We start from the raw sequence: 24,717 nt of genomic DNA, 5'->3' as shown, positions 1-24,717 counted from the left end.
TTCAGCGAGGGTCTGCAGCCCGGAGTCTTCAGCGAGGGTCTGCAGCCCGGAGTCTTCAGCGAGGGTCTGCAGCCCGGAGTCTTCAGCGAGGGTCTGCAGCCCTTGAGTCTTCAGCGAGGGTCTGCAGCCCTTGAGTCTTCAGCGAGGGTCTGCAGCCCTTGAGTCTTCAGCGAGGGTCTGCAGCCCGGAGTCTTCAGCGGCGGCCTGCAGCTCAGAGTCGTCAGCGGCGGTTGGCAGTTCAGAGCCTCCGACGCTGATCCACGGTCTGGTTCCTCCGGCGACACAGAAGTGGGGGGATCAGCGGGCGGTGTGGGAGCTATGCCCCGAACCAGAGCCGCCACCATGAGTAGATGCCCACCCGGACCATCCCCTATAGGTTCAGGTTTGCGGCCGGGAGTCCGCACCTTTGGGGGTGGGGTGGGGGGGGGGTACTGTCATGCCCTGACCTGAGAGAGTCGTTTTTCTCTGTTTGGTTAGGTCAGGGTGTGACATGGGGTGGGCATTCTATGTGTTGTATGTCTATGTTGTTTTTGTATTTCTTTGTTGGGCCGCGTATGGTTCCTAATCAGAGGCAGCTGTCTATCGTTGTCTCTGATTAGGAATCATACTTAGGCAGCCTGTTCCCCACCTGTGTTTGTGCATTACGTTCTTGCTGCGTACCTGTTTATTGTTTTGGTTTCGGTTTCCCTCAATAAAGATGTGGAATTACCGGCCCGCTGCGCCTTGGCTCCTTTATGACAGGGAATTTGAAGATTCAGAACGTGACACTGTTGTTTACTGTGAAATACTTACTTACAAGCCCTTAACCAACAAAGCAGTTTTAAGAAAATAGATTTAACAAAATATTTACTAAATAAAAAAAAAAAATTAAAAAAAAGTAACACAATAAATTAACAATTGCATGGCCCCTTTTCACCCTGCAAGTCTGATGGCACTATGTTGTGATAAGAGTGTCTGGTAAATGACCAGAATGTTAATATAAAAATGAACACTTGCAAAGCATGCTGGGCATTACTCTGAAGAGCTCTGCCTCCAAAACAAGGCCACTAATAATTTTTACATAAACATTTACATTTTGGTAATTTAGCAGACAATCTCATCCAAAGTGACTTCAGTCGTTGCATTCACCTAAAGTAGAAAAACAACCACATATCACAGTCTGTTACCATATCACAGTCTATCACATATTGTTACCTTAACTGAGAATGCTGTTGTGGTGAAGGCATGTACTTGCAAATGTATATTGTATTTTGAAAATACCAAAATACCAAAAATAATTATATTGTGATTAGATACAGCACTTTGCAGACGTATTTTGAATTGCATTTTGATACATTGGTCTTTGAGGATTTTGTCATTTTAACAAGAAAGTATCTTTGCCCATCTCTGCCCGTTGTCAAGTCTCACCTGTTTTCAATAATGAACCATGTAACAATTTGTTTAATCTATTCTGTTGTAGAAAATGTCAGTTAATGACAATCTTTGTTTTCACCTCGTTACTGCTATCTCATGGGGAAATTACAGAAGGTACGTGTTGCTTTCCGTCTTCAGTCTGGAGAACTGCCTTAAGGTTTTAATGAAAAGCTTAATTCAGTTTGTGCGTGTGTGTACGTACGTGTGTCACAAATGTACTTTAATTATTTTTAAACAGCATACCGTGTTAATCATATTAAAATCAAAAGGTATGTAGCATTCCATCCTCCTTGTCAATGGCAAGCTCTCATTGGTTGTGTCTATACATGTGACAGGTGTCAATCACCATACTGGATGAGAATGACAACAGTCCCGAGTTTGATATCACATCTGATTCGTCGGTGGAGATTCCAGAGAACACGCCCATCGGGAAGAGAGTGGCTGTGGTGCTGGGGCGCGACAAAGATGCTGGGAAAAATTCACTGGTTAGAGAGAGAGAGAGACTTTTGACTTTTTGTGCTGCATACTCACCTTGCCCTCTACCCCACGATACAAAACAACATCACATATCACAATAACCAAAACCTCACCACTTCTACAACTGTATATCTAACCCATCTTCCCCAGTTATATAGACGGCCTCCCGACACACCATATCTCCTTACACATCGCCATACTTTTGATAATGTTATAGAACTAAAATTCCACTGTAAGGCGCGCAGAGATCCCATTAAATCATAGTAAAGGGTCTGTTATCAAAGACCCTTGTTATCAAAGACCCAAAGACCTTCACCCATGTATACTGTCTTGTGCTGGGATGTCTAGTTCTCCAAACATCCACTAGGTCAAACTGCTTAATGATGTCCCTTAACACTCCCTCTGAGCCTGAATGAGACTCCTCCCCATTTCTATATTTCGTAAAATCCATCATACAGTTCCAGTCCCCGCTGACCACCAGCGTCTCCTCAGGCGCTACCTGTGAGAGTTCCTGTCTAAGACACCAAAACAGACGCCCCATCTCTCTCCCTGTGTTAGTCACATACACATTAATAAGGACAAAACCCCTGTTGTTAATTTCTGCTTTTACTACAAGCAGTCTACTCATACACACCTTCTTTGAGGAGCACATTTTTACGGCCAAACCCGGTGCAAAAAGGACTGCCACCCCTGCACTAATATTTGTTCTATGGCTCAGCACACTTGACCCTTTCCACCAGAGCCCCCAATCGACTTCATTCACCACATCACTATGCGTCTCCTGCAGAAACAATACCTGTACTTTTTTGGGTTTTACATATTCACCCAACAGACTCCTCTCCTCCTCTTTCCCTCATCTCTTGTGCCATTTATTTTAAGCAAGCCTACCCGAAGAGTCTCCATAAGAAGTGGGAGAACAGCCAGCAAAGAAAGAGACCAATAGCAAAGCTCAAAAAGCCCCTCATGTTTCATAGTGTGTTGTACTGACCTCACAAACTTTCCCGGATCACAAAAAAAAGCTTAAAGATGAACCTTTTTCCCTTTAGTCTCATTCAGGAACTTTGACAGTTTCTTCACCTTGTACTTTGACCTCTGCCTGACTGGCTGTCAGCTCTGGACCCATTGAGGCGGAGTCTGAAAAGAAAGCCTCCTCATCGTCCTCAGACTCACCTTCCTCCTCCTTCTCATCTCCATCTCCCATCCTGACCACCTGCCCTTTCTTTATAGTCAGCGCCTCCCCCCAGCACCAGATGAAGGTTCCTTAGTGCCTTTGACCACACCAGTCTCTCCCCTCCTACTTCCTTTATTCAACACCCTTTTTCCTCTTCCACTTGACACCCTCATCTACCGCCCGTAGGCGCTTGCCTCTCCCCACTACACTCTCCTCATCCACTAGCATAACCTGACTAGGCCCAGCCTCATCTACACCACCATCCATGACATGACTAGACCCAGCCTCATCTGCACCACATTCCATAGCATGACTAGACCTAGCCTCAGCTACACCACCACCACCATCTATACCCTGACTAGACCCAGCCTCATCTAAACCACCATGTATAGCATGACTAGGCCCAGCCTCTGCTACCGGTGTCTCATGGCACCCTGCACATGTACCTCGATTTCCCCCACTGACGCTTGTACCCTCACCTTGTCTACGGCCTTTATGTGGGCACACAATGTTCTATCCCATGCATCACTTTAAAATGCACATTTAACTGTTGCTCATTGTTATTCAGATACATGAACACTTCCCTCTGGAACGATAAAACATGCTTAACAGCATCTGCCTGAAAACCTGCCAACAGTACACGAAAACCGCTAGCAAACTTAGATCATCCGAAGTGAACGGAGGCAGATTCGCAACTAGTCTAATATGTCGAAAGAGGATAAATCGGCACCAACACATCCCTTACAAATATTCACTCTTTTCATGAACACAACCGCAGCTTTGTTCTTTCTGGATGCAGAATGTATAAATTCAGCTCCTACCTGTTCACAGACCACGAGCAGAACCTCTTCCACCATAACGCCATTCTCAGGAACACACCTGAAACCATGCTGTAACGACAGCGACTCCACCACGCTAGGCTGTGAAGCCATCGTGCACCATGCACCTTCCTACCTAACTAAGAAAAAAAACAGTGGGTACCACTAAACTAACAGTGTGTTAACCCTCCACCACAGAAAATTTAAATTAAAAGAACTTGGAAATAATCAACTACAAAACAATCCAGAGAGAGAGATCCTAGTTTAACTATTTTCTGCTCTTTGTCTCTCTCTCAGGTGAACTTCAGTCTGGTGGCAGGAAACATGCAGGATGTGTTTGAGATCCGGACAGTGAACCACACCAATGGAGAGATCTATGTCAACTCCCCTCTGGACCGAGAGTCTGTTGACCGCTACCTGCTCAAGGTTAGACACCTGGGTCACATCCATTTTATTTATTTATTTATTTGATTTGAACCTTTATTTAACGAGGCAAGTCAGTTAGAACAAATTCTTATTTACAATGACAGCCTACCAAAAGGCCTCCTGCGGGTACGAGGATAAAATATATATACCGTAAATTCCGGACTATAAGCCGCAACTTTTTTCCCAGTCTTTGAACCTCGCAGCTTAAACATATGGATTTTTCCCGCTTTCAATTTTTTTCTCTCCAAAAAAACACATTCTGTGACGTGCTCAGTTTTTTGGCGGCGTGAAGCTTTCATTAGACCAATGAAATTGCCGAACGGGTTAAGGTCAAACAACTTTTTTGTTTACTGTTTAGATTAAATCGAGCTCTCTCAAACTTCCCATCATTCTGATTACGGTAGTCATTTTATCACCCTCATCATGGCAAAGACACGGAGAAATGGATATGATGCAGCTTTCAAGTTGAAGGCGATTGATCTGGCTGTTGGAAAAGGAAATAGAGCTGCTGCATGCATGGGAGCTTGGTCTTAATGAGTCGATGATAAGACGTTGGAAACAGCAGCGTGAGAAACTGTCAAACTAAAGCTTACTGCTAATTTTACATTTTTTGTTACAAGCCGTGTTTTGTTAAAGCCTATTTATTTTTGTTACAAGCCGTGTTTCGTTAAAGCCTGTGTAAAGTTAATTTGTTTCAATGTACCGGTAGGCACCAGCGGCTTATAGACATGTGCGGCTTATTTATGTTCAAAATAATATATATTTTTTAAATTCAGTGGGTGCGGCTTATATTCAGGTGCGCTTAATAGTCCGGAAATTACGGTATATACAGTTGAAGTCGGAAGTTTACATACACTTAGGTTGGAGTCATTAAAACTAGTTTTTCAACCACTCAACACATTTCTTGTTAACAAACTATAATTTTGGCAAGTCGGTTTGGACATCTACTTTGTGCATGACACAAGTCATTTTTCCAACAATTGTTTACAGACAGATTATTTCACTCATAATTCACTGTATCACAATTCCAGTGGGTCAGAAGTTTACATACACTAAGTTGACTGTGCCTTTAAACAGCTTGGAAAATTCCAGAAAATGATGTCATGGCTTTAGAAGCTTCTGATAGTGTCACGAGATACTAGGAGTGGTGGTAGGAGTCAGGCACAGAGAGCAGAGGTAAGGTGTAATGTCCTTTATTCTTCCCGGCACAAAAACGGTTAACGCCAACACAAACGGGCGCATGAACAAACGACCAACCCAGAACAACGGGCACACAGTCCGGAGAAAGAATACAAGGCGAATAGCCAGCACATCCAAAAAACACAACGACAGCAAAATAATCCCGCACAAACCTGGGCGGGCTAAGCAGGCTTAAATAAACACACAATAGGGAACAGGTGCAACCAATAAGACATTACAAACAGAAAAGGGATCAGTGGTAGCTAGTAGGCCGGCGTCGACGACCGAGCAGGCAGGGGAGCCACCTTCGGTGGGATTTGTGACAGATAGGCTAATTGACATCATTTGAGGTGTACCTGTGGATGTATTTACATTTACATCATTTAGCAGACGCTCTTATCCAGAGCAACTTACAGTAGTGAATGCATACATTTCATACATTTTTTTTTTCTGTGCTGGCCCCCTGTGGGAATCAAACCCACAACCCTGGCGTTGCAAACACCATGCTCTACCAACTGAGCTACAGGGAAGGCGGCTTAAACAATTACGCCTTCCCTGTTATTTCAAGGCCTACCTTCAAATCATGGGAAAAAAATCAGCCAAGACCTCAGAAAGAAAATTGTAGACCTCCACAAGTCTGGTTCATCCTTGGTAGCAATTTCCAAACGCCTGAAGGTACCACGTTCATCTATACAAACAATAGTACGCACGTATAAACACAATAGATCAAAAAGTGCAAATCAATCCCAGAACAACAGCAAAGGGCCTTGTGAAGATGGTGGAGGAAAGGTAGTCCCACTGTAGCTCAGTTGGTAGAGCATGGCGCTTGCAACGCCAGGGTTGTGGGTTCGATTCCCACGTATTTAAACAAGTAATAGAATGTATGCACTCTACTGTAAGTCGCTCTGGATAAGAGCGTCTGCTAAATGACTAAAATGTAAAGGTGAAAGAGTATCTATATCCACAGTATAACGTGTCCTATATTGACATAACCTGAAAGGCAGCTCAGCAAGGAAGAAGCCACTGCTCCAAAACCGCCATAAAAAAGCCAGACTATGGTTTGAAACTGCACATGGTGCCAAAGATCATACTTTTTAGAGAAATGTCCTCTGGTCTGATGAAGCAAAAATGGAACTGTTTGGGCATAATGACCATTGTTATGTTTGGATGAAAATGGGTGAGGCTTGCAAGCCGAAGAACACCATCCCAACCGTGAAGCACGGAGGTGGCAGCATCATGTTGTGGGGGTCATGTTGTGCTGCCTTAGGGACTGGTGCACGTCACAAAATAGATGGCATCATAAGGATGGATGCAACATCTCAAAACATCAGTCAGGAAGTTAAAGCTTGGTCGCAAATGGGTCTTCCAAATGTACAATGACTCCAAGCGTACTTCCAAAGTTGTGAAAAATGGCTTAAGGACAACAAAGTCAAGGTATTGGAGTGGCCATCACAAAGCCCTGACCTCAATCCCATTGAAGACTTGTGGGAAGAACTGAAAAATAGTGTGCGAGCAAGGAGACCTACAAACCTGACTCAGTTACACCAGCTCTGTCCGGAGGAATGGGCCAAAATTCACCCAACTTACTTTGGGAAGCTTGTGGAAGGCTACCTGAAACGTTTGACCCAAGTTAAACATTTTAAAGGCAATGCTACCAAATACTAATTGAGTGTATGTAAACTTCTGACCCATTGGGAATGTGATGAAAGAAATAAAAGCTGAAAAAATCATTCTCTCTACTATCATTTTTACATTTCACATTCTTAAAATAAAGTGGTGATCCTAACTGACCTAAGACAGGGAATTTTTACTAGGATTAAATGTCAGGAATTGTGAAAAACTGAGCTGAAATGTATTTGGCTAAGGTGTATGTAAACTTCCAACTTCAACTGTAAATATTGGACAAAACACACATCATGACGAGAGACAACACAACACTACATAAAGAGAGACCTAAGACAACAACATAGCAAGGCAGCAACACATGACAACACAGCATGGTTCAAACACAGCATGACAACAACATGGTTGCAACACAACATGGTAGAAGCACAAAACATGCTACAAACATTATTGGGCGCAGACAACAGCACAAAGGGCAAGAAGGTAGAGACAACAATACATCACACAAAGCAGCCACAACTGTCAGTAAGAGTTTCCTTGATTGAGTCTTTGAACGAAGAGATTGAGATACAACTGTCCAGTTTGAGTGTTTGTTGCAGCTCGTTCCAGTCGCTAGCTGCAGCGAACTGAAAAGAGGAGCGACCCAGGGATGTGTGTGCTTTGGGGACATTTAACAAAATGTAACTGGCAGAACTGGTGTTGTATGTGGAGGATGAGGGCTGCAGTAGATATCTCAGATAGGGGGAGTGAGGCCTAAGAAGGTTTAATAAATAAGCATCAACCAGTGGGTCTTGCGACGGGTATACAGAGATGACCAGTTTACAGAGGAGTATAGAGTGCAGTGATGTGTCCTATACGGAGCATTGGTGACAAATCTGATGGGCGAATGGTAAAGAACATCTAGCCGCTTGAGAGCACGCTTACCTGCCGATCTATAAATTATGTCTCCATAATCTAGCATGGGTAGGATGATCATCTGTGTTCAGAACAAGGTTAAGGGTAGAGAAAGCTTGTTTGACACTAAGAAAGCTTTGTGGTAGATCATCTGCATATAAATGGATTTCGAGACCTTCCTACTGCCTGAGCTATGTTGTTGATGTAAATTGAGAAGAGCATTGGGCTTAGGATTGAGCTTTGGGGTACTCCCTTGGTGACAGGCAGTGGTTGAGACCGCAGATTTTCAGACTTTATACACTGAACTCTTTGAGAGAGGTAGTCAGCAAACCAGGCCAAAGACCCCTCAGAGACACCAATACTCCGTAGCCAGCCCACAAGATTGGAATGGTCTACCGTATCAAAAGCCTTGGCCAAGTCAATAAAAATAGCAGCACTACATTGCTTAGAATCAAGGGCAATGGTGACATCATTGAGGACCTTTAAGGTTGCAGTAACACATCCATAACCTGAGCGGAAACCAGATTACATACCAGAGAGAATACTGTAGACATCAAAAAAGCCAGTCAGTTGATTATTGATACGTTTTCCCAACACTTTTGATAAACATGGCAAAATAGAATTAAGGCACACTGAAGCAAAACAGTGCTTCAGATCATCCCTTCATGTTAGTCTGTTTTCTTCCATTTTGTGCCTAATAAACGCTTCTCTGGCCTCAATGTGACACTGGCACATGTTCAGGCTTCTCAGTCAGGAACCATAAGAAAATTATTTGTACTCAAGCTACATAGGAAGGAAATTAAATATTATTGTAGAGCACAAACATATGACGAGTTTATTTCCAAAACGCTATATCCACCAATTTTTCACATTTGTGTTTTTTCATCAGACATTATTGCTTTGTGTGAGTAAAATATGAATGTTCTCAGATTTTTTTTATTCATAGATTTTAGGTGTGTAAGAAAATGTGTTTTTTTGCAAAACTCTATATATCCATTGTTAGGCTGGAATGTAATGTTTGTATACTGTATATTTGACAGTGATATGTGGTTGTCTCACCTAGCTATCCAAAGATGAATGCACTTACTTTAAGTCTCTCTGGATAAGAGCATCTATGAAATGACGAAAATGTCAAATCTAAATGTTTTACATACAGATAACATATTACTGTATTACATTTTGTTATATAATTTGTTTTTATATTGATGTCACAAATGTATCATTTGTAGAGTTCTTTATCATTTTTTTTGTTATATGTTACATTTGACTCTTTCATAATTTCTTACCAACATTTCTGACAGTGGATATACAGTGCATAGGGAAAGTATTCAGACCCCTTGACTTTTTCCACATTTTGTTACATTACAGCCTTATTAATTTTCTTTTTTTAAAGTCTCTCATCAATCTACACACAATACCCCATAATGGCAAAGCGAAAACAGCTATTTTGAAATGTTTGCAAATGTATGAAAAAACGAAAACAGAAACACGTTATTAACATAAGTATTTAGACCCTTTGCTATGAGACTTAAAATTGAGCTCAGGAGCATCATGTTTCCATTGATCATCCTTTAGATGTTTCTACAGCTTGATTGGAGTCCACCTGTAGTAAATTAAATTGATTGGACATGATTTGGAAAGGCACACACCTGTCTATATAAGGTCCGAGCTGGCCGCCCGGCCAAACTGAGAAATTGGGGGAGAAAGACCTTGGTTAGGGAGGTGACCATGAACCCAAGAGTTCCTCTGTGGAGTTGGAAGGACCTTCCAGAAGGACAACCATCTCTGCAATACTCCACCAATCAGGACTTTAGGGTAGAGTGGCCAGACGGAAGCCACTCCTCAGTTAAAGGCACATGACAGCCCGCTTGGAGTTTGCCAAAAGGTACCTAAAAGACTATGAGAAACAAGATACTCTGGTCTGATGAAACCAAGATTTAACTCTTTGGCCTGAATGCCAAGCTTCATGGCTGGAGGAAACGTGGCACCATCCCCACGGTGAAGCATGGTGGTGAAGCATGGTGGTGGCAGCATCATGCTGTGGGGATGTTTTTCAGCGGCAGGGACTGGGAGACTAGTCAGGATCGAGGGAAAAATGAACGGAGCAAAGGCCAGAGAGATCCTTGATGAAAACCTGCTCCAGAGCACTCAGGACCTCAGACTGGGGCGAAGGTTCACCTTCCAACAGGACAATGATCCTAAGCACACAGCCAAGACAATGCAGGAGTGGCTTCGGGACAAGTCTCTGAATGTCCTTAAGTGGCCCAGCATGAGTCCGGATCTGAAACCGATTCAACATCTCTGGATAGACTTGAAAATAGGTGTGAAGCGACGCTTCCCATCCAACCTGACAGAGCTTGAGAGGATCTGCAGAGAAGAATAGGAGAAACTCCCCAAATACAGGTGTGCCAAGCTTCTAGCATCATACCCAAGAAGACTTGAGGCTGTAATCACTGCCAATGGTGCTTCAACAAAATACTGAGTAAAGGGTCTGAATACTTATGTAAATTGAATTGAACAGACATATTTTAGTTTTTATAAATTTGATAAAATGTCTAAAAACATGTTTTTGCTTTGTCATTATGGGGTATTGTGTGTATTGTGGGTATTATTACGTAACAAAATGTGGAAAAACTCAATACTTTTCGAATGCACTGTATAGCGTTATGGAATTAAGTATTCTCATTTTAAAATGTATGTTTTGCGGGTGGGTGTGTCCTTATGTGCGTACACATCAAATAACATTTTATTTGTCACATGCGCCAAATAGAACTGGTGTAGACGTTACCGTGAAATGCTTGTTTACGGACCCTTCCCAACGATGCAGAGTATAAAAATAATAATGCAAATTATATAGTAACAAGAATAATAAAATAAAATACACAAGAATGGCGCTACAGACAGGGAGTACCAGTACCAGTTCAATGTGTAGGTATGAGGTATTTGCAGTAGATACTGTATGTACATCACGGGAGGTTGGTGGCACCTGAATTGGGGAGGACAGGCTTGTGGTAATGGCTGTAGCGGAATGGGTGGAATGGTATCAAATACATCAAACACATGGTTTCCATGTGTTTGATGCCATTTAATTTGCTCCACTGATGTACATGAAGGCAGGGTAAAGTGACTATGCATGAGGATAGATAATAATAAGAGTAAAATAAATAAAAGAGTAACAGCAGCAAAGGACTGTAAAAGTGTGTGCGTGTGTGTAATGTGTGTGTATGTGTGTGTTGTGTCAGTATGCGTGTGTGTGTGTGTTATGTGTGTGCAGATGTGCATATGAATGTGTGTTGATTTTGTATGGGAGTGTCAATGTAGTGTGTGTGAGTGTGTCTAGTCTAGTGAGTGCGCTTAGGGTCAATACAAGATAGAGTCAGTGCAGATAGTTTGGGTACCATTAATTGACTATTTAGCAGTCTGGCTATTTAGCAGTCTTACGACTTTTGGGTAGAAGCTGTCTCGGAGCCTGTTGGTCCGAGAGCCGATGCTTCGATTGCCGGACGGTAGCAGAGTGAACAGTCAATGGCTTGGGTGGCTGGAGTCTTTGGCAATTTTTAGGGACTTCCTCTGACACTGCCTGAAATAGAGATCCTGGATGGCGGTCCCTCTGTAGCGCTTTGCGGTCAAGGGCAGTGCATTTGCCATACCTAGCGGTGATGCAGCCAGTCAAGATGCTCTCGATGGTGCAGCTGTAGAACTTCTTGAGGATCTGAGGGCCCATACCAAATCTTTTCAGCCTCCTGAGGGAGAAGAGGCGCTGTCGTGCCCTCTTCATGACTGTGCAGGTGTGGACCATGTTAAGTCCTTAGTGCGGTGGACGCCAAGGAACTTGAAGCTCTATACCCGCTCCACAACAGCCCTGTCGATGTGGATAGGGGCGTGCTCTTTGTCTTACTGACATTGAGGTAGAGATTGTTGTCCTGGCACACTGCTAAGTCTCTGACCTCCTCCCTGTAGGCTGACTCATCGCCATTGGTGACCAGGCCTATCACTGTTGTGATGTCAGAATTCTTGAATATAGTGTTGGAGTCATGCGTCGGGGGCTGGCCCGTCAGGAAGTCCAGGATCCAGTTGCAGAGGGAGGGGTTCAGTCCCAGGGTCCCTAGCTTGGTGATGAGCTTGGAGGGGACTATGGTGTTGAAATCTGAGCTGTAGTCTTTGAACAGCATTCTCACATTAGTTATTTCCCCTCTTGTCAGGGTGGGAGAGGGCAGTGTGAAGTGCAATTGAGATTGCATCATCTGTGGATCTGTTGGGGCAGTATGCAAATTGGAATGTTTCTAGGGTGTCTGGGATGATGTGTCATGACTAGCCTTTCAAAACACTTCATAATTACAGATGTGAGTGCTACAGGGCAATAGTCATTTAGGCAGGTTACCTTTTGAGCTCTTGGGAAAAGGGACAATGGTGGTCAGTTTGAAACATGTCAGGATTAGAGACTGGGACAAGGAGAGATTTAAAATGTCTGTGAAGCCACTTGCAACCTGGTCTGCGCATGCTTTGAGAACGTGTCCTGGTATAGCATCTGCCTTGTAATTTTTAACCTTTTTTTTACACATTTTTGCCTAAAATGACATGCCCAAATCTAACTGCCTGTAGCTCAGGCCCTGAAACAAGAATATGCATTTATTTGATACCATTTGAAAGGAAACACTTTGAATTTTGTGGAATTGTGAAAGGAATGTAGGAGAATATAACACATTAGATCTGGTAAAAGATAATACAAAGATTTTTTTTTTTTTTGTATCATCATCTTTGAAATGCAAGAGCAATGTCCATAATGTATTATTCCAAACCCAGGCGCAATTTAGAGTTTGGCCACTAGATGGCAGCAGTGTATATGCAATGTTTTAGACTGATCCAATGAACCATTGCCTTGCTGTTCAACATTTTGTATCAAGACTGCCCAAATGTGCCTAATTTGTTTATTAATAACTTTTCAAGTTCAAAACTGTGAACTCTCCTCAAACAATATCATGGTATTCTTTCACTGTAATAGCTACTGTAAATTGGAGAGTGCAGTTAGATTAACAAGAATTTAGGCTTTCTGCCAATATCAGATATGTCTATGTCCTGGGAAATGTTGTTGTTACTTACAACCTCATGCTAATCGCATTAGCCTACGTTAGCTTAACCGTCCCTCAGGGGACCCACCAATCCTTAACCTCTTACATCTAGACGTTCCGCTAGCGGAACACCTGCTCCAATATCCAATGATAGGCGTGGCGCGAATTACAAATTCCTCAAAAATACAAAAACTTCAATTTTTCAAACATATGACTATTTCACAGCATTTTAAAGACAAGACTCTCCTTTATCTAACCACACACTCCGATTTCAAAAAGGCTTTACAGCGAAAACAAAACATTAGATTATGTCAGCAGAGTACCCAGCCAGAAATAATCAGACACCCATTTTTCAAGCTAGCATATAATGTCACAAAAACCCAGAAGACAGCTAAATGCAGCACTAACCTTTGATGATCTTCATCAGATGACACACCTAGGACATTATGTTATACAATACATGCATGTTTTGTTCAATCAAGTTCATATTTATATCAAAAAACAGCTTTTTACATTAGCATGTGACGTTCAGAACTAGCATACCCCCCGCAAACTTCCGGGGAATTTACTTACAATTTACTAAATTACTCACGATAAACGTTCACAAAAAGCATTACTATAACAAAAATGTTATTACCTTTGTTGTCTTCGTCAGAATGCACTCCCAGGACTGCTACTTCAATAACAAATGTTGGTTTGGTCCCAAATAATCCATCGTTATATCCGAATAGCGGCGTTTTGTTCGTGCGTTCCAGAAACTATCCGAAATGGTAAATCAGGGTCGCGCGCATGGCGCAATTCGTGACAAAAAAATTCAAAAGATTCCATTACCGTACTTCGAAGCATGTCAACCGCTGTTTAAAATCAATTTTTATGTAATTTATCTCGTAAAAAAGCGATAATATTCCGACCGGGAATCTCCTTTTCGGCAAACAGAGGAAAAATCACAAAGACGTGGGCGGCCAGTGCACGTGCCTAAGCCCACAGTCCCTTGATTGGCCACTTGACAAAGGCGATAATGTGTTTCAGCCTGGGGCTGGGATGACGACATTCTGTTTTTTCCGGGCTCTGAGAGCCTATGGAAGACGTAGGAAGTGTCACGTTAGAGCAGAGATCCTTTGTAATAGATAGAGATGGCAAAGAAGTTCAAGAAATGGTCAGACAGGCCACTTCCTGTAAAGGAATCTCTCAGGTTTTGACCTGCCATTTGAGTTCTGTTATACTCACAGACACCATTCAAACAGTTTTAGAAACTTTGGAGTGTTTTCTATCAAAAGCCAATAATTATATGCATATTCTAGTTACTGGGCAGGAGTAGTAACCAGATTAAATCGGGTACGTTTTTTATCCAGCCGTGAAAATACTGCCCCCTAGCCATAACAGGTTAAGTTAAACGTTTTGCTCATACAGGCCACGATGAGCGAGATCACACAGTTATCTGTAAAAACAGGGGATTTCACGCAAAGCAGTGTTATATTCCTCGAAGCAAACATAAAAGGCATTTAGCTAGTTTGCGATTTCTGCATCGCTGGGCAACTCATGGCTGGGTTTCCCTTTGTAATCCGTTATCGTCTGCAAGCCTTGCCACAAACGATGAATGTCGGAGGCGCTGTAATAGGATTCCACCTTCTTCCTATATTGTCCTTTTGCATGTTTGATGTCTCGTCAGTGGTCATAGCGGGCTTTCTTTTATGTGTCCATGTCCCTGGCTCGTTCATTGTAAGCGGTAGCTCTAGCCTTTAGCCCAGCATGGATATTGCCTGTAATCCATGGTTTTTGGTTTTGATACGTTCTTAGTCACTGTGGGGACAACATCATCATGCACTTATTGATGAAGCCCATGACTGTAAACTCGTCAATGCTATCGGATGAATCCCAGAACATATTCCAGTCTGTACTAGCAAAACAGTCTTGTAGCCTCGCATCTGCTTCATCCGGCCACTTCCGTAGTGAGCGCATCACTGGTAATTCCTGTTTGAGCTTTTCGATGTAAACAGGATGCAGGAAAATGGAGTCATGGTCAGATTTGCCGAAGGGAGGACGCAGTAGGGCCTTGTATGAATTTCTGTGGGTAGAAAAAATGTGGTCTAGAGTTTTAGCGCCCCTAGTGTCACAGGAGACATGTTGGTTGAAGTGAGGTAGGATGGTTTTAAGTCTCCCCCGTTAAAGTCATCACCCACCAGAAATGCTGCCTCTTGGTGAGCGGTTTCTTGTTTATTTATGGCCCCATACAGTTTGTTGGCTGCCAGAGTGATGTTGGCTTCTGGAGGGATGTGGACAGCAGTGATAATTACAGATGAGAACTATTTTGGTAGATAAGAGGGTCTGCAGCTTACAATGAGGTATTCTACAGTACAATCAGGTGACAAAAGCTAGAGATTTCCTTTACACTTGAAGCAGCACACCAGTTGTTATTTATGAAAAAACACACTCCACCTCCTTTCGACTTTCCAGAAGCTGCCATCCGATCCTGCCGCTGCATGGATCCACCGAGTACTGTGTGCATAGCCACGTTTCAGTAAGACATATAAAATTTCAGCTTTTCAAGTGTCTCTGATAGGAGACTCTCGAACGAAGCTCATCCATTTTATTGTTGAGTGACTGGACATTTGCCAATAGAACGGAGGTGAGCCCCGTTCGGTTTTCTCTTCGCCTCAATTTCACCAGGACTCCACCTTATCTCCTGCGTCTATGCCTTCAGTGTTTTGGTAGCCCATGGAACAAAGGAATAGGGTCTGGTATGAACAGTGGAACAGCTGAGTCGGAGTTGAAGTTGTATTTGAAGTCTAAATCGAGGTTAGTAACTGTCGAATCTGATGTCCAGAAGTGCTTAGTGCTGTGAACTTTCTGTACAAAAAATTTAAAGATAAATATGATAAAAGTCACTATATAGCAAAGTTCGGTTGGAACTCGTAAGATATCGGGCTTCTCCTTCAGAGAAGAATACCGCAGTGTACTGTATACCCATATGTATGCCCACCTACTTACGCACGTATGTGTGTGAGTAATGGAACGCGTGTGCACGTACACTATATGTGACTCACCTCCTGGATTTGGTCTTATGTGGCAAAATTTGAAATTGTGTTTTTTACATTGGATAAAACTACAGACTCAAGGCAACAAAATGGTATATCATACAATGCATTTTGAGGAACAATGGGAAAGTAATGTTGCTTTGAAAGTTGATAAACTTGTAAACTCACTTTTGAGAAAATGGCCTTAGAATATTTTGGCATCTAGTGATGTCTACATCCATTCAGCATCGTTCACACCCTCTTAAGCTTTAGCACCACCCATCTCGTTTCGGTCTCGGAGCATTCAGAGCGCACACTTGACGCTCTGGCTGATGATTTGTTTACCTCTGGATAACATGACAACAGCCTAACCAGCTCTGCTGGCAACAATTTATTACGCTTTTTTGTGAGCGTTTACTGACACCGGCCATATTCAATGGGTGTTGTACACTTTAGCATAAGACATGTAGCTAGCTAGCTAGGTAAACAATAAACGAAGCTAGGTGAACAACGTATAAGATCACACATGTAACGTTAGCTAACGAGCCAGCCAGCTAGTTAAACAACAATGAACATTGTGCCAAATCATGTCATTACTACCCTGCATGAATCTGCTGGGAGCTAACCAACCAGGTTCAATGTTAGCTAGCTAAAATGTGGCTCTAATTAGCAAAGCAAACAGTTCTGGGATACGAATAACGTCATACACGTAACATTAGCTAGGGAGCCAGCCAGCTCACATTAGCTAGCTAGCTAACAGTACACTTTAGCTTGTAATGAAACCACTTTCTGTCAAAATTTGAAACATTTAATATCTGAAAAAGTAGCTAGCTAGACTACCTTACCATATACATCATCATGCATAATGGACACGTCTCCCTGTCACAGATGGCATGCCACGGTTGCCCTTAGTTTGAAGATCCGGAAACAGGTGTTTTCTCCATCTCTTTAACTATCATACTCTAATTCCACGGATTTCAAAACTCGATCCTCCAGAAAGTGGAGAGTAACACTTATGGAGCTCCACTAACTGATACATTTTTTTTTTTTAAAGCCACGTTCGACAGGATTACCAACACCGACTGGCCCACTCATTACCTCAGCCAATCATGGCTGTGGAAAGATTTCTGTCATTTTCTGTATTTAACCAACAAGGCTTGTAATTTAACAATTTTATTCGTATTTACAGAAGGCATACAAAAGTGTTATTAAGGCACATGAAAGTTCACATGTTCCAGAAGGCATTTCTGCCAAAAAAACATATTTAGAGAAAAAAAAAGACTCCCCTGTGAACTTGTGACAAAAGCCTAGTTTCCTGAAACGGGTCACATATATACAAAGGTATGTGGACACCCCTTCAAATTAGTGGATTTGGCTATTTCCGCCACACCCGTTGCTGACAGGTGTATAAAATCAAGCACACTGCCATGCAATCTCCATAGACAAACATTGGCAGTAGATTGGCCTTACTGAAGAGCTCAGTGACTTTCAACGTGGCACCGTCATAGGATGCCACCTTTCCAACAAGTTGTTTGTCAAATTGGGGAGAAAAAGGGGGGTTAAAAAATAATACAAAGAATAATAATAATAGATCTGCCCTGTTAGAGCTTCCCCGGTCAACAGTGAGTGCTGTTATTGTGAAATGGAAACGGAAATCATCTGTCCGTATTTGCAACACTCACTACTGAGTTCCAAACTGCCTCTGAAAGCAACGTCAGCACAATAACTGCTTGTTGGGAGCTTCTTGAAATGGTTTCCATTGCGGAGCAGCCACACACAAGCCTAACATCACTATACGTAATGCCAAGCGTCGGCTGGAGCTGTGTGAAGCTTGCCGCCGTTGGACTCTGGAGCAGTGGAAACACGTTCTCTGGAGTGATGAATCACGCTTCACCATCTGGCAGTCTGACGGACTAATCTGGGTTTGGCAGATACCAGGATAATGCTACCTGCATAGTGCCAACTGTAAAGTTTGGTGGAGGAGGAATAATGGTCTGGGGCTATTTTTCATGGTTCGGGCTGCGAGCCAGGCCTAATTGCCCAACATCAGTTCCCGACCTTACTAATGCTCTCGTGGCTGAATAGAAGCAAGTCCCCCCAGCATTGTTCCATCATCTAGTGGAAAGCTTTCCCAGAAGAGTGGAGGTTGTTATAGCAGCAAAGGGGGGACCAACTCCATATTAATGCCCATGATTTTGGAATGAGATGTTTGACGAGCAGGTGTCCACATACTTTTGGTCATGTAGTTTATGTGTGTGTTCTGACAGGTGCGTGCCATGGACAGCGGTGTGCCTCCCCACTACAGCGACCTCTCTCTCACTGTCAACATCCTGGACGTCAACGACAACACACCCATCATCGAGAGCCAGGGGGGCTACAATGTCAGCATCAGTGAAGTGAGTCACACACACACACATCAGTCAGCCTATACAATCATATGCACGCACACACAAACACACACGTCAGTCAATTACATACAGAATAATATACACACACCCAAACACACACACACACACACACATCTATCAATTAAACTTTTAAAGCGTCCTCTGTGTCGTAGATGCTTCCAAAAAAATAACATCTGAAAGGGATGTTTGTCTGTGTTTTAAAAAAGTAATGAACTCCATTTCGGTCTGAATTTAGTGAAACTACCACCAAACTACTGCAAAATGTAGTTAAATTACTAGTTGAATTACATATATTGGAACTACTCCCCAACACTGACCCAAAACCTTTCAAGCTTTCTGTCTCCTTACCCTGTCTCCCCATTTCATTCTGTGCTGCCTGGATACAAGTCCTCAAAAAATATGAATGGAGGGTGGAATTTCACTCTGCTTTAAAAACAACAACAAAAAACTATGAAATATATACAGTACACAGAAAATATAGTGTATTACGCACATGATGCTGAAAAAATTATTGTCCATCTATCTGTGTGTGTGTGTTAGAATGTGGGGGGCGGTACGTCCGTCCTGCGCGTGGTGGCCACCGACCATGACATCGGGACAAACGCCATGCTCTTCTACTACATCACCTCGGGTAACCAGGACCTCACCTTCCGTATGGACCGCATGACAGGTGAGATGACAACCCGACCGTGCCCACCCGACCGTGAGCGCCAGCAGGAGTACCGGCTGACCGTGATGGTGGAGGACGACGGCACGCCGCCACTATCGGTGAGTCAGAGAGGGTCAGAGGTTAGAGGTCGAGGGTGGGAGCGGGTGGGGGCTGACACACAGAGCTAAGGGAACAGGGATGATTTGAATTGGACAGGGTTTTGGTCACTGTGTTACCAGGGTCACTCACGTTTAGTAGGCAAATGTTGCAGAACATAATGAATAGAGCCGTCTACATGTCAGAGAGGCATGCTTGTTTTATCTGAACATTACACATCATTGTGCCTTGTTAAACACTCCCCTGGACAGTACCTGTGTAACTTGTGACTTGGCTATAGGTTGTTGGACTGGCTTCAGTTAGAAGAGTCATATCAGGTTAATCACAGTTGAAAACATGTTGCCCTCTGTTGGTGTTCCTCAGTACTGCAAGCATTTCACCATATGGATGGGCTAGGATAAGCCTGGCTTATTCCTGGTATTTTGAATGAGTCAATACCTTTGAAGTGGTTTCAGTGACCGAATATGATGAAACTGTATAAAATAAGGAAACATTTTGAATAAGGAAATATTTGAAATAATACATCAAACTAATATTGGCAAATCATTTATTCAGGCCTCAGAACATGGAGAAAGACTTCAAAACACATTCTAACGCAGTTGAAGACAATGTTCACATGGCAATGCTCCCTACTTAAGGAGCTATAAATATAAAGCCTTTATATAGTATGGTATAAGTTTATAGATGATTTGTGAAGGATGTACCTGTATGTAGTGCATATTAAGACTTCATGTATGCTATATAATTTTTTTTTATTATTTAAAGTGGTCCCATGATGAGTAGCAGGTTGATGGTTTAATCCCATGTGTTCTGCGTTGGCTGATCAGAGGTATAGGGACAAGAAGTTCACTGTGATACACAGGAAGTGCACGACGATGTGCAATAACAGGAAATCCACGGCTGTGGTGCCATTTTACTGAAAGAGGAAGAGACTTGTTACTTCCTGTTTAGAAACCTTGCAAGAGCTCTTCACATGTTCCTCACCACAATGTGATTAGTCTGAGTGTGTGCATGCATGCAAGCGTGCGTCCTTTATTTTTGCGCAAATGTGGGACTTATATGTCATGTGATCGGTCTTTGTGGTCGCCTATGTGTGGCCTCTGTCTCACAGAGTCTATGATTGACACACTTGGTGGAAAAAGTACCCAATTGTCATACTTGAGTAAAAGTAAAGATACCTTAATAGAAAATGACTCAAGTTAAAGTCACTCAGTAAATACTACTTGAGTAAATGTCTAAAATGATTTGGTTTTAAGTATACCTAAGTATCAAAAGTAAAAGTATAAATAATGTCAAATTCCTTACATTAAGCAAACCAGACGGCACCATTGTGTTGTTTTTTAAATTACGGATAGCTAGAGGCACACTCCAACACTAAGACATTGGTGTTGGAGTGTGCCACCAGATCATTGGTAGGGATGACCAGAGATGTTATCTTGATAAGTGTGTGAATTGGACCATTTTCCTCTCCTCCTAAGAATTCAAAATGTAACGAGTACTTTTGGGTGTCAGGGAAAATGTATGGAGTAAAAAGCATATTATTTTCTTTAGGAATGTAGTGGAGTAAAAGTAAAAGTAGTCAAAAATATGAATATTAAAGTACAGATACCCAAAAAAACGACTTAACTTCAACAGGATCGGTGGGTTCCCAGCGGGACGGTTGAGCTAACGTAGGCTAATGTGATTAGCATGAGGTTGTAAGTAACAAGAACATTTCCCAGGACATAGAGATCTGATATTGGCAGAAAGCTTAAATTCTTGTTAATCTAACTGCACTGTCCAATTTACAGTTGCTATTACAGTGAAATAATATCATACTATTGTTTGAGGAGAGTGCACAGTTATGAACAGTTATGAACACTCCACTGGCTTCCAGTTGAAGCTCGCATCTGCTACAAGACCATGGTGCTTGCCTATGGAGCTGTGAGGGGAACGGCACCTCCGTACCTTCAGGCTCTGATCAGGCCCTACACCCAAAGAAGGGCACTGCGTTCATCCACCTCTGGCCAGCTCGCCTCCCTACCTCTGCGGAAGCACAGTTCCCGCTCAGCCCAGTCAAAACTGTTCGCTGCTCTGGCACCCCAATGGTGGAACAAGCTCCCTCATGACGCCAGGACAGCGGAGTCAATCACCACCTTCCGGAGACACCTGAAACCCCACCTCTTTAAGGAATACCTGGGGTAGGATTAAGTAATCCTTCTACCCCCCCTCCCCCCAAAAAAATATATAGATGTACTATTGTAAAGTGGTTGTTCCACTGGATATCATAAGGTGAATGCACCAATTTGTAAGTCACTCTGGATTAGAGCGTTTGCTAAATGACGTAAATGTAAATGTAATGTATTAATAAACTAATTAGGAACATTTGGTCAGTCTTGATACAAAATGTTGAACAGAAAGGCAATTGTTCATTGGATCAGTCTAAAACATTGCATATACACTGCTGCCATCTAGTGGCCAAAATCTAAATTGCACCTGGGCTGGAATAATACATCATGGCCATTACTCTTGCATTTCAAAGATGATGATACAAAAAATACAAAAAACGGTTGTTTTTTTCTTTGTATTATCTTTTACCAGATATAATGTGTTATATTCTCCTACATGCATTTAATATTTCAGCAAACTTCAAAGTGTTTCCATTAAAATGGTATCAAGAATATGCATATCCTTGCTTCAGGTCCTGAGCTACAGGCAGTTAGTTTTGGGTATGTCATTTTCAGCTAAAATTGAAAAAAAGGGGCAGATCCTTAAGAGGTTTTAAGTAGTACTTTAAAGTATTTATACTTATACTTATACTTTAAAGTATTTATACAATAAAAAGAGAACCATGCACAGTAGTGATCATTTTGTTTGACCTATTACAGATACATTTTATATGCATACCAAAATTAACAGAATTGTAAAACCATGATATTAAACCAGATATTAGAAACCTTTACATTTAATTTAGAGAAATATAATCTCTATTGTTCTCTGTAAAATTCAGGAGCCAAGACCAAGATTCATAGCAGGACATTGGTTCCAAGATCCAGACCATGACAAGTTAAAGAGCAAATGTATGTGGTCTTGAGTGGTCTCAAGACCACTAGATCAGGAGTCCATGGGCCCTTTCTTCAATTGTAAGAAACTCAATGAGAGGTTTAGCACAGTACAGTAGAGCAGAGTACAGTTCAGAAAAGTAAAGTAGAGCATAGTACAGCAGAGTACAGTACAGTAGGGCAAAGTATAGTAGAGCACAGTACAGTACAGTACCATCTACATGGTGGTCCTCTGTAGCTCAGTTGGTAGAGCATGGCACATGCAATGTTCAATTGGCCGGTGCCATAACAGACTCCATAATGGTAAGATACAATGATGAGGCCACATATAAACACATATACAGTACCAGTCAAAAGTTTGGACACACCTACTCATTGCAGGATTTTTCTTTACTTTTTCTATTTTCTACATTGTGGAATAATAGTGAAGACATCAAAACTATGAAATAGCACATATGGAATAATGCAGTAACCAACAAAATGTATTTTATATTTGAGATTCTTCAAAGTAGCCACCCTTTGCCTTGATGACCTCTTTGCCCACTCTTGGCATTCTCTCAACCAGCTTCATGAGGTAGTCACCTGGAATGCATTTCAAATAACAGGTGTGCCTTGTTAATGCGTTTGAGCCAATCTTTTGTGTTGTTACATGGTAGGGGTGGTATACAGAAGATAGCCCTATTTGATAAAAGTCCATATTATGTCAAGAACATCTCAAATAAGCAGAGAGAAACAACAGTTCATCATTACTTTAAGACATGAAGGTCAGTCAATCCAGAATTTTCAATACATTTTCAAGTTTCAAGTTTCTTCAAGTGCAGTCGCAAAAACCATCAAGCACTATGATGAAACTGGCTCTCATGAGGACCGCCACAGGAATGTAAGACCCAGAGTTGCCTCTGCAGCAGAGGATAATATCATTCGAGTTACCACCCTCAGAAATTGCAGCCAAAATAAATGCTTCACAGAGTTCAAGTAACAGACACATCTCAACATCAACTGTTCAGAGGAGACTGCGTGAATCAGGCCTTCATGGTCGAATTGCTGCAAAGAAACCACAACTAAAGGACACCAATAAGAAGAAGAGACTTGCTTGAGCCAAGAAGTACAAGAAATTAACATTAGACCGGTGGAAATCTATCCTTTGGTCTGAGTCCAAATTTTAGATTTTTGGTTCCAACCGCCGTGTCTTTGTGAGACACAGAGTAGGTGAACGGATGATCTCCGCATGTGTGGTTCTCACCGTGAAGCATGGAGGAGGAGGTGGGATTGTGTGGGGATGCTTTGCTGGTGACACTGTCAGTGATTTATTTAGAACTTATTTAGAACCAGCATGGCTACCACAGCATTCTGCAGCGATACACCATCCCATCTGGTTTGCGCTTTGTGGGACTATCATTTTGTTTTTCAACAGGACAATCATCCAAAACACACCTACTGGCTGTGTAAGGGGTATTAGACCAAGAAGGAGAGTGATGGAGTGCTGTATCAGATGACCTGGCCTCCACAATCCCCTGATCTCAACCCAGTTGAGATGGACCGCAGAGTGAAAGAAAAGCATCCAAGTGCTCAGCATATGTGGGAACTACTTCAAGACTGTTGGAAAAGCATCCCATGTGAAGCTGGTTGAGAGAATGCCAAAAGTGTGCAAAGCTGTCATCAAGGCAAAGGTTGGCTACATTGAAGAATCTCAAATATAACATATTTTGATTTGTTTAACACTTTTTGGGTTACTACATGATTTCATATGTGTTATTTCATAGTTTTGATGTCTTCACTATTATTGTACAATGTAGAAAATAGTAAAATAAAGAAAACCCCTGGAATGAGTAGGTGTGTCCAAACTTTTGACTGGTACTGTATATGAACATATATCTCTATGGTGTCAATTGTTTTGGTTGTGACCATTTCAGTTTGGAATTTACAGAATCCCCATAATATATGCTGGCTCTCTTTCATTTGGACATTCTGTATGTACATCCCAGAAAACATGTTTTAGCCCCAAAATATTTCTATATACAGTACATTGAGTATACAAAACATTAACCTCTCTAGGGTAGATGGCACCAAATCGTCCCACCTACGCAACAGCCAGTCTAATCCCGTGGCGCGATATTCAAATACCTCAAAAATGCTATTACTTCAATTTCTCAAACATATAACTATTTTACATCATTTTAAAGACAAGACTCTCGTTAATCTAACCACACTGTCCGATTTCAAAAAGGCTTTACAACAAAAGCAAAACATTAGATTATGTCAGCAGAGTACCCAGCCAGAAATAATCAGACACCCATTTTTCAAGCTAGCATATAATGTCACATAAACCCAAACCACAGCTAAATGCAGCACTAACCTTTGATGATCTTCATCAGATGACAACCCTAGGACATTATGTTATACAATACATGCATGTTT

The 24,717-nt window shown here is 42.1% G+C and overlaps 1 protein-coding gene across 1 annotated transcript in view; it reads left to right on the top strand.

Moving 5' to 3' along the window:
- Window positions 1-418: 418 nt before the first annotated feature.
- LOC145861719 (cadherin-23-like) overlaps window positions 419-24,717 on the top strand; it is a 55,939-nt gene continuing 31,640 nt past the window's right edge. The window contains exons 1-4 of the mRNA XM_082964670.1: window positions 419-1,898; window positions 4,177-4,305; window positions 18,352-18,480; window positions 19,033-19,260. Of these exons, the coding sequence (XP_082820796.1) occupies window positions 4,204-4,305; window positions 18,352-18,480; window positions 19,033-19,260 (459 nt within the window). The 5' untranslated portion in view covers window positions 419-1,898; window positions 4,177-4,203. The remainder of the gene's footprint in view (window positions 1,899-4,176; window positions 4,306-18,351; window positions 18,481-19,032; window positions 19,261-24,717) is intronic.

This window comes from Salmo salar, chromosome 18, assembly GCF_965601325.2.
Source record: "Salmo salar chromosome 18, fSalSal1, whole genome shotgun sequence".
Classification (NCBI taxonomy): Eukaryota; Metazoa; Chordata; class Actinopteri; order Salmoniformes; family Salmonidae; genus Salmo; species Salmo salar.
The sequence above is the reverse complement of the archived record's forward strand: the minus strand, read 5'-3'. Positions and strand labels throughout refer to the sequence as shown.